Source organism: Pristis pectinata, chromosome 6, assembly GCF_009764475.1.
Source record: "Pristis pectinata isolate sPriPec2 chromosome 6, sPriPec2.1.pri, whole genome shotgun sequence".
NCBI lineage: Eukaryota > Metazoa > Chordata > Chondrichthyes > Rhinopristiformes > Pristidae > Pristis > Pristis pectinata.
Genome location: NC_067410.1, coordinates 100,913,275 through 100,927,179, shown reverse-complemented (window position 1 = coordinate 100,927,179; position 13,905 = coordinate 100,913,275). Strand labels below are relative to the sequence as shown.

General features: G+C 40.6%; 1 protein-coding gene across 1 annotated transcript in view; it reads left to right on the top strand.

The window, feature by feature from the left end:
• si:ch73-206p6.1 (phospholipid scramblase 1) overlaps positions 1 to 12,367 on the top strand; it is a 46,330-nt gene extending 33,963 nt beyond the window's left edge. Inside the window, exons 5-9 of the mRNA XM_052017690.1 lie at positions 240 to 460; positions 2,168 to 2,326; positions 4,479 to 4,640; positions 11,235 to 11,304; positions 11,412 to 12,367. Coding sequence (XP_051873650.1) covers positions 240 to 460; positions 2,168 to 2,326; positions 4,479 to 4,640; positions 11,235 to 11,264 — 572 coding nt within the window. The 3' untranslated portion in view covers positions 11,265 to 11,304; positions 11,412 to 12,367. The remainder of the gene's footprint in view (positions 1 to 239; positions 461 to 2,167; positions 2,327 to 4,478; positions 4,641 to 11,234; positions 11,305 to 11,411) is intronic.
• The last annotated feature ends 1,538 nt before the right edge of the window (positions 12,368 to 13,905 follow it).

Here is a 13,905-nt window from a genome sequence, read left to right as displayed (position 1 = left end):
ATCCCTGTCACCATTATAATAAAAGCGTAATGAATATTAAATTCCATACCATCTCTCATCCTTCCTGCTAAAAGCCACAGATTTTTAAAATGCTGTCATCCCATTATTATTTGATCCATCTTGTCTTCTTTCTTGGTTATGTACTGCACTGGGGAGGGTCTAACCTTTTATCTTGGTTCCTCATCAACAAATTGTATTTTACTACATACTCACTGTTTCTCCCACCCTGTTTACTTTAGCCTTAACTGGATTTGAGACCAACAACAAATTTCAAATTAAGAATGCCCTTGGGCAACAGATCTACTTTGCCGCTGAAGAGAATGACTTCTGCACTCGGAATTGCTGTGGAAATATGCGCCCCTTTGACATGAAGATTGTTAACACCTTTGGACAACAAATCATGAGTCTGTACCGGCCCTTGAAATGCACTGGCTGTTGCTGTCCATGCTGTTTGCAGGAGGTTAGTGAGTAGTTTTGTTGAGGAATGTATTGCACGTGCTGCTTCTGTGAGGTTATTAAGCACCTTTATACCAGTTAACCTCGCATGGTGTTGTTCACAAACAGCACTAAAATATAAAGGTCTTCTTTTCCTGAGCTCTGTCTATTTCTATACCTCTTTATGCTTCCTTCAACTGTTCCGTTTGACCTGTTTTCTCCATCACTGCTGGAAAACCACTGAAAACATCTGGAATAAAAATTTCAAATCTATAATAGCATATGTGAAATGATGACACAAGAGAGTGCAGGTGCTGGGGTCTGGAGGAATACAAGAACACTGGTAGAATTCAGTTCCACCGTCTGCTCCTATCAGACTCCATCATCTTCAGCCCGTTGTCACTTCCACCTATCATCTCCCAATTTCTGGCACTTTTCCCATTCTCTCCTCCCTCACCTGGACCAGCTCTTGCTCCACCCCTTCCCTCCACCTTGTCTGGTGACTCCAAACCCTACAATGTTGAATGTCCCTTAACTGCCCTCTGAAATAGATAGGGGGCAATTAGGGATGGACAATAAATGCCCACGTTGCCAGTGACATTCACACCCTGTGAAGGACATTAAATAAAACACTTTGGATCTTCTTTCAATATTAACACTTCTACCTCAATTTTTCTCTCTTTCCCTTGTGCTGTCTCTCTCGTTCTTTCTTTCTTATTCATTTCTGATCTCCTCAGTATCCATCTATTCAATCAGCCGTCAGTTCCTCCTCCTGATTTGTTTCTCCATGGCTCACTTTCTAGATAACTGCAAAAATCCAGGCTGATGTTCTGCTTTAACACCAAGGAAGTGTTCATTGTTGGTCAAGGTAGCTTTTGAAAGAGACATTAAATCAAAGCTTATTTGTCCTTATCATGACTTAAGCTATCCCGTGGCACTCCTTTGAATAAGAGCAAGGGAGTTCTCCCCTGGGCCCTGACCAATATTTATCTCTCAATCAATATCAGTAAAATAGATTTGCTGGTCATGCTGTTATTGTTATTTCTGGGAAGTTGCTAAGTGCAAATTGCCTGCTGCACTTCCCATACTGACAGCATTTTAAAATTGATTTATATGCATTTGGGAACAACTTGAGTTGCGAAATGTTCTATGGAAATGCAGGTCTTTCCTTGGCTTTATTCTTCTTCTATCCATGTTATACAAAGGTGTACGGCACATCTGCCTCCATGAGGTGTGACTGTGTCTCTCCCTCTGTCTTACAGCTTCTCATGTTGCATCTGCACCTTTCCATTGTCCAAGTCTGTAACCCTATTCCCTCCTAATTGCTGTAATGTTCTTACTTCAGTTTATTTCAAGCTCATTTTCTCTCTGACACCTGATGCTTTTTTCATTTATTTCTTCTGCCTTTTTCAAACACAGGATATTTAACAAGGTAGAGATCACACTGACAGTTGGGGAAATTTTTAATTTTCTTGAAATATGGCATACCCCCTTCTCCATTAACATGTTCATTTTTTCCTTTATTACTTTTTTTCTTTTTATGTTTCTTTTCCTTTTGCTCTGTCTCCTTTCCCATTGTAGTTCACAGGTAAAGTGGGTGTATCACCCAGAACTAAAGCCTGTTATTATAAAGGTCCGTCTACCAGCCATTGTTAAGTGGATTACTTCACCCGTGCTTGGTTGTTCTGAATAATGACCACAATATGTTTAACACAACATTTTTTCTTCACAGATAGAAGTGATGGCACCACCTGGCCAGCCTATCGGATATATCATTGAAACATGGCACCCATTTTTGCCAAAATTCACAGTTCAGAATGAGAAGAGAGAGCCTGTTTTGAAGATTGGAGGCCCCTTCTGTGTCTGTGGCTGTGGTGATGTTGATTTCCAGGTACTATTCTTTCTGAGTTGTATTCCTTACCTCCCACATCTTTGTGTATTGCTCCACTTGACCCACAGGGAAATATACAAAGTGTTTAAACAGAAGCATCGAAAATTATGACAAAGGAGGGTATTCATCCTAGTCTGGTTTTGCCAGCTGAAATTTCTTCACAGACTAATCTCAACCTGTAACATTAGCAGGAGCTTGTCAAGTCTACATAGAACCTGATAATGGCTCCTGTATGCACCACCCTTTTATACAATGAGTTCCAGAATGCCATTAACTCTTCCAGTTTTGATTCCATCCTTTTTCTTCATGACAATTATTTACTCAGAGCCTTCTCCCTCCCTGTCCTCTGCCCTGGCACTAACTAGTCTTCATGCTGCTCTCTACACGGCTGTTTACCCATCAAGATAAACTAGGCCTCTTCCCAGTTGAGAGCGTCGTCAAAACTTTTCTGTAAGTAATCTAATTAATTTATGATTATTGCCACAAAAGTTTATTTTCCAAACGTCCCTTTTCACCTGCCCAGCTGCATAAATTCATTCCCGAAAACCAGGCTCAGAACCCTTGGTTCATCTTGGGTTTGTTATGTGTTGATCAAAACAATGTTCCCTTGAATGTAGGAAAAGAGTTCTGCACTACCTATATCTTTACGTTATTATTGTCCCAGTTAGTATGAAGCCAGTTGAAATCTCCTGAAATTTCGACTCTGTTGTTTGAGTACTTCTCAGAATTGGGCCTACATATTTGTTCTTCTACCTCCTTCTGAATGTTTGAGGAATGTAATGCATTCTGAGGAATGTCATTGTCCCTTTTATCGTTCAAACTAAACAGCTGCTGTGTCAATCTTTCCAGCATATTATTCTTTTACACAGCTGTTACTTCTTACCATTATGATTACCCATCTTTTTTTAATCTGCCACTCCAACTTGTCCAGAATTCCCATAACCCCAAGAATCCTGAACTATCATTCCCACTCTTCTTTAAGCCATGTTCCTTTAACAGCTATATAATACTTCCACATATCCATCATGGCTTTCAGTTAATCATCTTTATTTCCTAAGCTACTTGCATTGAAATATGTGCCACTGAACAGAGTCCAACTCCTTTGTAACCTTTTCCTAGCCCCTGTGGCATTCTATATTCACGTACTAATTCCCTGTCTTCCAGCATTGTCTATCTTCTTCAATGCCTTTCAGTTATTCCCCTGCAACATTAGTCCAAATTCTCTCCAAGCACATTAGCAAATCTACCATGTTGAAATGCAATACATTCAACCTGGATAAGGTCCATCTACCCCAGATCAGTTCCAATGCTCCATGAATCTAAAATCTTCCCTTCAGCCATGCATTTACATCTGTTCACTGCTCACTAGTTCATACCATTGATGATAACTTGCAGATTACTAGATTTTAAGTTGTTTCTTCGTCTTTACCTAGTTACCAGTAATTGTCCACAGGCTCCCTTTATATACCAGTGTCATTAATACTGATATGGATCATTATTTCAAGTCATAATTTTATCCCAGAGGGAATATTGTATATCAATCCCATTCCATGATCATTTACCCATGTAGAGAGGTTCCTTGCAAGCCTATATTGGAAAATTTGGGCAATGTTTCCAACTGCCCATCTGCAACATCTCAAAATGCTTGGTGTAACTTTACAGAGTAGACAGTTAATACTCTTGAGTTTATTCTGGTCTCATTGGAACATAAATTTCATTGAGAGCCTGAGTGGGCTGATGCCAAGAGTTTGATCCCATGCCTGGAGAGGTTAGAACTAGGGAGGAGAAGGTCATTTTTGTGAATGAGTTGAGGAGAAATTTCTTTGCTGACACTGGGCAAATCTCTGTACAAAGTGTTGTGGATGCTCAGTCACAGAGTACATTTAAGACTTGGAAAAGTTTTGAAAATGGCAGTGTAGAGAGCAGCATGAAGATTAGTTAGTCCCAGGACTCTCCTGGAAAGTTGGCTTGAGTTACGTCATCAGCCATGACTTTATTGGCTAATGAAATAGGCTTGAAGGATGAAATGGCTCACTCCTGCTCCTGGTAAAGATTTGGGCCATTTACGAGGCAATGGCCTTGTGAGGTGTAAACGGCATATCAAATGACATAACAAATAGCTTTAGTTTTAACTTTTATTCTCCTGTAATAGGTTACCAACCTTGAAGAAACAGAAACAATTGGCAAAATCACAAAGCAGTGGACTGGAGTACTGAAAGAACTTTTAACAGATGCAGATAACTTTGGGATCCAGTTCCCCATGGATCTAGACGTGAAGGTGAAAGCAACTTTGCTAGCTGCCACCTTCCTAATTGTAAGTATTAACAGATCAATACAACATATCTTTGAAACCATTATCATTGGTTCTAATCACCAAATCTACTCTCTAGCCATTGACTAATCCCACCTTGCCTTCTGTCTGAGAGTGATAAGACTGTTCACAACTTTTGACCCAGAGATGCACTATTTGACCCAGAGATGAACTTTGATTCAACACCATTAAGACCATGTACTTCCCCTTCCATAACATCATCCAGTTCCGTCCGCACCACAGCTCATCAGCTGCTGATACCCTCATCCATACCGTTCATCTCTGGACAGGTCATCCAACTTAGCCCTTAGGCCTCCATTGTTCAACACTCTTTAAGCTTAAGTTCACCCTAAACTTTGCTGCCAGTAACTTTAAATTATACCAGGTCCTGTTGACCTGATGTCCCAGTGCTTGCTGTCCTATATTAGTTCCATTCCAGTAACACAGTGCTCAGACTTCTTATCCCTTCAATTGTCTGCACATCCTCCAATCTGCCAACCTTCCAAGTTATCCACACTCCTTGAATTTTAGCATCTTTCACATTCCCTGTTTTAACTACTCCACTGTGAACAACTGCCAAATCCCTAAAATCTGGAATTCTCTCCCAAAAAGTGCTGCAGATACTGGAAATCTGCACAAGAAAGCTGGAGCTCCCCAGAAGGTCAGATAACATTTGTAGAGAGAGAAGTGGAGTTAAGATTATCAGGCATTGGCCTTTGGGACTTATCAAGGTGAAGCATTAACTCTGGTTCTCCCCCCACAGATGCTGGTCTGAATGGCTGAGTATTTCCAGCATGTTTTGTTCTTTTGATCATCTGCCCTGTTGCCTCCTTATGTAAGACAGTCCCAGAGTTTGTTGACAATGCTCCACATGGAATTGCTGGCATGTTCCTGTGGGATCTAGCCAATAAAATGCTGTGCTATTGCTCTTATTAGGTGGATACAAGTGATTTTCTCGTGGGGATCCCATATGTGGCCCGATGGGTGGGGGAGTGAGGGGAGAAGGTAAACTCTAACCCTCGGTCTTGGAAAGCCAGCAAACAGTCTTTTCCTATTTTGTTTCCTAATCTTTGTATATGCGTTTAAGACCTTGCGACAAATTACAATGTTTAAGATGCTTCTTGAAAGTGAGTTCCTGTTCTGTTGATCCCCATGCCTACATCCCAGAAAGATCCACCTAATATCTTGAATGCTCAATATTGTGAAGAGATAAGAACAGACAAGCATAAACTACTCTAAAAAACTAATTTATTTCCTTCAGCAGTGGAGATTCATCTAATTCTTCCACTGTCATAGAATAAAAATGTGATCCACAGCAAGCATTCAAAAAAGATTACACAGTAAATGGATTAGATACAGAGGCAGTTACTACTTACAAGGAATTCTGCAGTGATCTGAACCTGTTGTCATCTCTCATTGGCCCCTGGATTGTTTATTAAGGATACTTTCATTTTAAAATGGGATTGGTGTAGATGGTTCATGATGGTCATCATGTACTCAGTGGACTGAAGGAACTGTTTCCGTGCTTTATGATTCTCTGATTCAATAATAGCGAGATGGGGACACAAGAGACTGCAGATACTACAGATGCTGGAATCTAGAGCAATACACAAAATGCTGGAGGAACTCACCCCTTTCCCCTCACCTGGATCCACCTATCACTTGCCGGTTCTTAGAACCATAGAACAATACAGCACAATACAGGCCCTTCAGCCCACCATGTTGTGCCGAACTTCAAGCCACTCCTAAGACTATCTAACCCCTTCCTCCCACATATCCCTTTATCTTAAATTGCTCCCTATGCTTATCTAACAATCTCTTGAACTTGACCAACGGATCAGCCTTCACCACCACCCCAGGCAACGCATTCCATGCACCAACCACTCTCTGGGTGAAAAGCCTCCATCTGACGTCTCCCTTGAACTTCCCACCCATTACCTTAAAGCCATGCTCTCCTGTATTGAGCATTGGTGCCCTTGCTCCATCCCTTCCCCTCACCTCTGTACTGGCTATCTCCACTCTATCTTTCAGTCTAGATGAAGGATCTTGACCTAAAATGCCAACCGTCCATTTTCCCCCCACAGTTGCTGGCTGACCCATTGAGTTCCTCCAGTATGTTGTTTTGTTGCTTCAATAATAGCAGATAGATTGCAAAATCAACCGCATAATATTGAATGGTAAAAACAGCAAATGCTGTAAGGCAGGTAAGACAGCACCTATGGAAAGAGGAGCAGCTAACGTTTCAGGTTGAAGGTTTCCTGTTTCTCATTCCACAGATGCTGTCTGACCTGGCAAGTTTTTCCAGCATTTTCTGTCTTTATTTCAGATTTCCTGCAACTGCAGTCTTTTTTGATTTTCAACGTACAGGTTCTCCTCAGGTTACGAGCGCCCAACTTATGTACAGCCCATATGTACAAATGAGCATTCGGGAGATTGGTGGGATGGATTTTCTGGCTGCCGGGAGGCTGCAGGCATCTCCTGCGTTGTGGGAACTCAGTTTGCGGCAATATCTGAATGGCTTAGTTGAATGCCTTGGTTTAACTACATGTTGCCCTTGGTTGGTCGATGTTTTTATTTTAAAATATTGGCAGGCAACCGACTTTTCCAACTTGCAAGCTGTTCAGGTTATGAACAGTTCTCAGGAACAGAGCTTTTTTGTAACCTGGGGAGGACCTGTAACCTTCACATTGGATGGAGTCATGTAACAGATTAACTCCACACCATTACAATTGCTGAAAATGTTCTATCAATTAATTCCTTAGGAATTAAAAAATAAAATGACAAACACATTACAACATTAAGAAATATATATCAAATGTAACCAAAATGAGAAATAAGTAAAGTAAATGACTTGCATTTCTTCTCATTTCCAGGCTTAGAATCACCATTCAAATGAATGGGGATTTGATGCCGTGTCAGTTCTGTCCAGAATTACAGCAGTTTACCACATCCACAATTAACATAACATGAAATTAGCTTCTGCAATGGCCATTGAAGTTCACTACACACAGTCACACATTAGCCACATAACATATTTCTACATTTGTATAACATATGCACGTGTAGCACTCCCCCACAATGCACTGAGATCAGGTGAGCCCTTTGTTTCATTCTACATGCAGTGTTTGTATCTTCTTTTTTGCTGCAAGCACAGGCAATCAGACTGAAGTGGAGCTGGAACGCTTTATTGAAGGCAGTAACTCTCAAATAAACCCCAGTGTCTAGGTACCACAGTGTATCAGAGTCATTGCACATGGTGTTCCTAAAGTTTCTAAAAGAATGCTGCTGTCAGATATGCTGCAATATAAATGTGCTGTCCAACAGTTTAATAAACAATCCTTTTAATCACAACATAATCTGGGAACAATTACGCAATTATTTGGAAGTCTTAAAATGCAGCTAGGTAATTCCCTGTGCAACCATGTTATGTAAGACTTCTAAACAACTGCTCATATTCAAACGTTCTCGGAATCTGTTGTATAAAGCTTATGACTAACTTAATGATCCAACCAAGTGTTACATTTATTATTTAGGTGTCCATCTCACTGATAATTCAATGGCGTCTCTATCATTACATTTCTCTGTAGACGTGTACTTTGCCGAGCACAGGCATTATCCTCTGATCTCCAATTCATGCCGAACATGACAGTGGTCAAAATAGTTTAAGAGAGTAATCCTGCTGCTCTGTGAATTAGCATTACCAAAGTATTAGATCATGTCGAATATTAATGGAAAACCTCACTATGTCTCGGATGTCTGCCCTCTGGTGCAACAATGGCTAACACGAGGAGACATAATTTTAAGGTGATTGGAGGAAGGTATAAGGGGGATGTCAGGAGTAGGTTTTTTACACAGAGAGTGGTGGGTGCCTCTGCCTGCAGAGGATGTGGGGGCAGATACGTTAGGGACATTTAAGAGACTCTTAGATAGACACATGAATGATAGAAAAATAAGGGGCAATGTGGGAGGCAAGGGTTAGATAGACCTTAGAGCAGAATAAAATGTCAGCACAACATTGTGGGCCGAAGGGCCTGTACTGTGTTATCATGTTCTATGTTCTCTATGTTCTATGCTGTGACAATCATGAAATGGACATCAACAAGTTGTAGTTACACACTACCCCCAATGAAGAAAAATATTTTCAGACATTTCTCAGTGGCATGAAAGCGTCACTGCTTTTCTGGGCCTTGTTAATCTCTGCAGAAGGGAAGATGCCAAAACTTCCATCAAAGGGATAATTATTTTCCATGACCTATTGGAGCACAAGTCAAGCAAATGTTTTCTTTCTATTTTTCCATATCACAGACAGTCAAAGCAGCCACAGTGCAATTCTTTGGGCATTTCCTGGTAGATTTCAGTCACAGTTGCTGGGAAATGTTCCCTTCTGGTTCACCAATGGCCTTAAGAAGAGGAAATCTGTCATCCTTACTTCAAGGACAATTAGCATTGGACAATAAGTGCAGCCTTTGCCAATAGCACCCAGATCACAAAAGAAGAAACATTTAAACAAAGTTTATTATTCTTTACAAGGTGTGAACGATATTAAGAGAGTGAAATAACTTAAAAAAACTCTCTCTCTCCTGCCACATCACCATCTTGTCAGAAAACCTCTTGCAGATGTAGATTGCCCTCTCATAATCACTTCTTGGAAAATATAACACTCAAGAACTGGAAATCATTTTAAGTCACCTGAGAGAAAACTAATAGATCAGAGTGGCTGCCTGCCTCACAGAAACTTGAATTAAGTTCCCATTGAAGCCAGTGGAAAGTGTAATAGAGTCACACAGCACAGCCTTCGACCCACCATGCCCATACCAACCATCAGCTAACCATCCGTACTAATCCCATTTACTCGCACTTGATCCACAGCCTTCTATGCTCTGGTAATGCAAGTGTTTGCCTACATACTTCTTAGGTATTGTGAGAGTACCTGCCTCCACCACACTCTCAGGCAGTGCATTCCAGATTGCAACAATCCTCTGGGTGAAAAATTTAATCCAGACAAGTGCGAGTGTTGCACTTTGGGAGGTCAAATATAAGAGGAAAGTATGCAGTAAATGGCAGGACCCTTAGGAACATTGATGTACAAGAGGGATCTTGGGGCGCAAGTCTATAGCTTCCTGAAAGTGCCAACACAAGTAGATAGGCTGGTAAAGAAAGGGTATGGCATACTTACCTTCATCAGTCAGGGTGTTGAGTAAAAAAGTTGTGTTAACAGCTGTATAAAACTTTGGCTAGGCCACATTGAGAATAATGTGTGCAGTTCTGGTCGCCGTGATACAGGAAGGATGTGGAAGCTTTTGAGAGGGTGCAGAAGAAGTTCACCAGGATGTTGCCTGAATTAGAGAGTATTAGCTATAAGGAGAGATTTTACAAACTTAGATTGTTTTCTCTGGAGCACCAGAGGCTGAGGGGAGACCTGATAGTAGTTTATAAAATTATGAGAGGCATAGATAGGGTAAATAGTCAGTGTCTTTTTTACCAGATGGAAAAATTTCCTAAAAATCTAAATTCATTACCACTTAATCCCTCACAGTCACTGTCCTTTGTTGGAATCAGCGAAGAAGGAATCTCTATGCAGGTCCAACAAAGAACCGGATACAAATAAAGATTCCGAACCACGGCTGATAAGGATATGCCACAACTTTGCACTGCCATGAAAAGGTGCAGGAATTCCCCACTACTTGATGAGCACAACATTAGAATGGGGACCAAACCATGAACCACAATTTTGGGACTTAAGCTTTTGCATGGAAATCCCAGCTGCTTACTATTACGTGGGGAAATGCTTCCCAGATCTGAGCCCAGTGATCGAGTCTCTCTGGCAAAAAGAACATCCATGTACCAGAGGGAATGGGGTAATTGTGGAAACAGATGTAATTATTATGAGCAGAGGGTTTCACAGGGCAGCTTGAAGAACCTTCTGACTCAGAGGTAAGGGAGATACCAACTGACCCCCAATTGGTCAGTTACCCCTCTTCCTCTGTGGGATACGCTGGTGGTCAGTAAAAATGTTGATACTGCAGGAACTCAATTCAAAGGAGCAGGATAAACATGTGGTTAAAAATAGACTGAAGGTTAAAAACAATCTGCTGTAAAAACTGAGCGGCTCAAGTAGCATCTGTGGAGGGAAAGGAATTGTCCATGTCTCCGGTCAAAGTCCTGCATCAGGATGTACATCAGGACTAAAACGTTGACAATTCCTTTCCCCCACAGATGCTGCTCGACCTGCTGAGTTTGTCCTGCAGATTGTTTGTTGCTCCAGATTCCAACTTCTGCTGAAGGTTATAAGGCGAAGTACAAAGAAATATCAAATGCTTCAAAGAACATTGAAAGCATTATAATGAGAACCACGATATCTAAGTAATCATGACTGAATATTATATTGGATTATATTTAGAGGTTTCGTAGTTAGAGGTTTTGGTCAGAAGGATTGTGAAGATTTAAATGATTTATTACCTCTCAGTAAATTAAGTACATTGTAATGTTGATTAACCTGGACTCTTGGGGAAGTATGCCTGTTTTTGTGATTTTGTTTGAAAATGAACAGAGATTTTGGTCAGTTTAATTTAATTGGAATTATTTTTTTTCCCATAGGATTTTTTGTACTTTGAGAAAAACAATTAGTGAGCAAAGATTTGGCAAACTATGAAGCAATATCTCTGCTGTAAGTATCTGAGCTCATTTTCCTCTTTGTTTTATTTTGTAGCATTTGAGTTCTGACAATTCCACAAACTGCTACTAATGTTTTTTTTTTCATGATTTTAATTACAGAGATTGAAACAGATTACAAAGCTCATTTCAATTCTTCCACCATCGTTTGAGAAATGTGAATCATTGATATGAAACAGAACAAATCAGTTTCAAGGCATCAGATTGGGTATCCAATTCAACTGATGGATGCAGAATTTAAGAGGCAATTTTCTTTTCCCAGCTAATATAACTTTCTGTCCTAATTCAGAGTTTAAGTGAGTGGTCTGCATTGTGTATATACTGTCCTCTGCACACAATATTTCAAAATGCCCTGAGCATTAGAGGCTTTAAGCAGGAGTGGGGAAGAGCAGAAAACTTGCCTTTTATTTCTTCACATGGAGCGACTTTGTTTTATATGCAAACAAAACTATGACAAATTGCACTATTTTCTCTTCTTAGCTATTCCGAGCAAAGTATCACAATCTTTTTCATGGAACCAATTTACTGCAGAATATACATAAACATATAATATACAGTATGAAATATATGTGGGACGGTAATGTAGTGGTTAGTGTAATGCTATTACAGTGCCAGCGACCCGGGTTCAATTCCCGCCGCTGTCTGTAAGGAGTTTGTACGTTCTCCCCGTGTCTGCGTGGGTTTCTTCCAGGTGTTCCGGTTTCCTACAACATTCCAAAGACGTAAGGGTTAGGAGTTGTGGGCGCTGGAAGAGTGGCGACACTTGCGGGCTGCCCCAGCACATTAACACAAAAAGACACATTTCATTCTGTGTTTCGATGTAGATATGACTAATAAATAAATATATAATATAATAGCTCATCTATTTGCGGAATTTTAGAATATTGTATATTTTTCAAATATGATAAACCACTTGATAATATGTTACATGTATAATTGGATAGTAAATTCACTTATCATTAACCTTTTGTGTAAATCAAATGCCTTAATGATTCTGGTTGTGTTTGATATTGCCTTTTCTAAACTGTTTTTCTATCTTGCCTAGGGGATTTAGTAACTTAATAAATATCAGACCATCAAAACCTATGTCTATTTTTATTATGGCAGTAGAAAATCAGAAGTCACGATCTGGCTTCATTGGTTGCTGGCAATGCATTTGAGTAAAGGGTCTTTGGAATTTCAGAAACACAATGTGCTTAATGAATGCCTTTAAAATATCTGAACATTTAATTTGTTTCTTAGCTCAGCAAAACCTAATTTTTTTAGTTAAACATTAAATGGAAGCGCAATGACTGGAGTAGCATGATGCTTCCAGGGGGACTTTAGAGAGGTCTGTTACACATGGCACACTTAGTGGTCACGGTAAAGCAGCTGAAGCTGGACAGACTGAAGAGGAACATCGAAAGTAGGGTTGTTCCAGTGACATCAGTCACTAAACCCACCCCAACACATGGTGAGGTAGAAATGCTGGTATGATGTATGCCTCATGATTTTCATTGTGCATTTCAAGCATTCAGCATTTCCAAGGAATGAGTTGCAGAAGGGGAGAGGTGGCTTGGAGTAAGGGTGCTACAACGGTCGTTGGGCCTTTTCTAAATATAATGGCTGATTTTTCCAACAAATCAAACTGCCCAGTTCAAATTTCAAGTTAATCTTCGTAGCATTGTCACAGGACAAGTGGAAACTATTTGGCTCATCTATTCTATGCCAGCTGCTGTCAGAGCATAAGAAATAGGAGCAGGAGTAGGCCATCCAGCCCATCGAGCCTGCTATATCGTTCAATAAGATCATGGCTGATCTGGCCGTGGACTCAACTCCACCTACTTGCCTTTTCCCCATAACCCTTAATTCCCCAACTAAGCAAAAATCTATCCAACAGTGTCTTAAATATATTTAATGAGGTAGCCTCTACTGCTTCCTTGGGCAGAGGATTCCACAGATTCACTTCTCTCTAGGTAAAAAAGTTCCTCCTCATCTCTGTCCTAAACCTACTCCCCCAAATCTTGAGTCTATGTCCCCTAGTTCTAATCTCACCTACCAGTGGAAACAATCTTCCTGCCTCTATCTTATCTATCCCTTTTGTAATTTTGTATGTTTCTATAAGATCCCCTCTTTGAATTCCAGTGAGTATAGTCCCAGACGACTCAATCTCTCCTCATAGGATAACTCCCTCATCTCAGGAATCAACTGTGCAAACCTCCTCTACATCACCTCCAAAGCCAGTCTATCTTCTCAAGTAAGGAGACCAGAACTGCACGCAGTACTCCAGGTGCGGCCTCACCAGTACCCTGTACAGGTGCAGCATAACCTCCCTGCTCTTAAATTCAATCCCTCTAGCAATGAAGACCAATATTCCATTTGCCTTCTTGATAACCTGTTAAAGCAGTCACATTTGTCCCATTCTCCTGCCCTCTCCCCACAAGTATCCATCCAATTCCCTTTAGAAACGCTTCGTCCACCACCCCTGCCTCAGTGGTGGCTTTGATAAAAAGAGAAAATGCCGGAAATATTAAGCAGGTCAGGCAGCATCTGTGGAGAGAGAAACAGAGTTAATGTTTCAGGCCAATGGCTTATCATTGGAACTGGGAGAACTTGA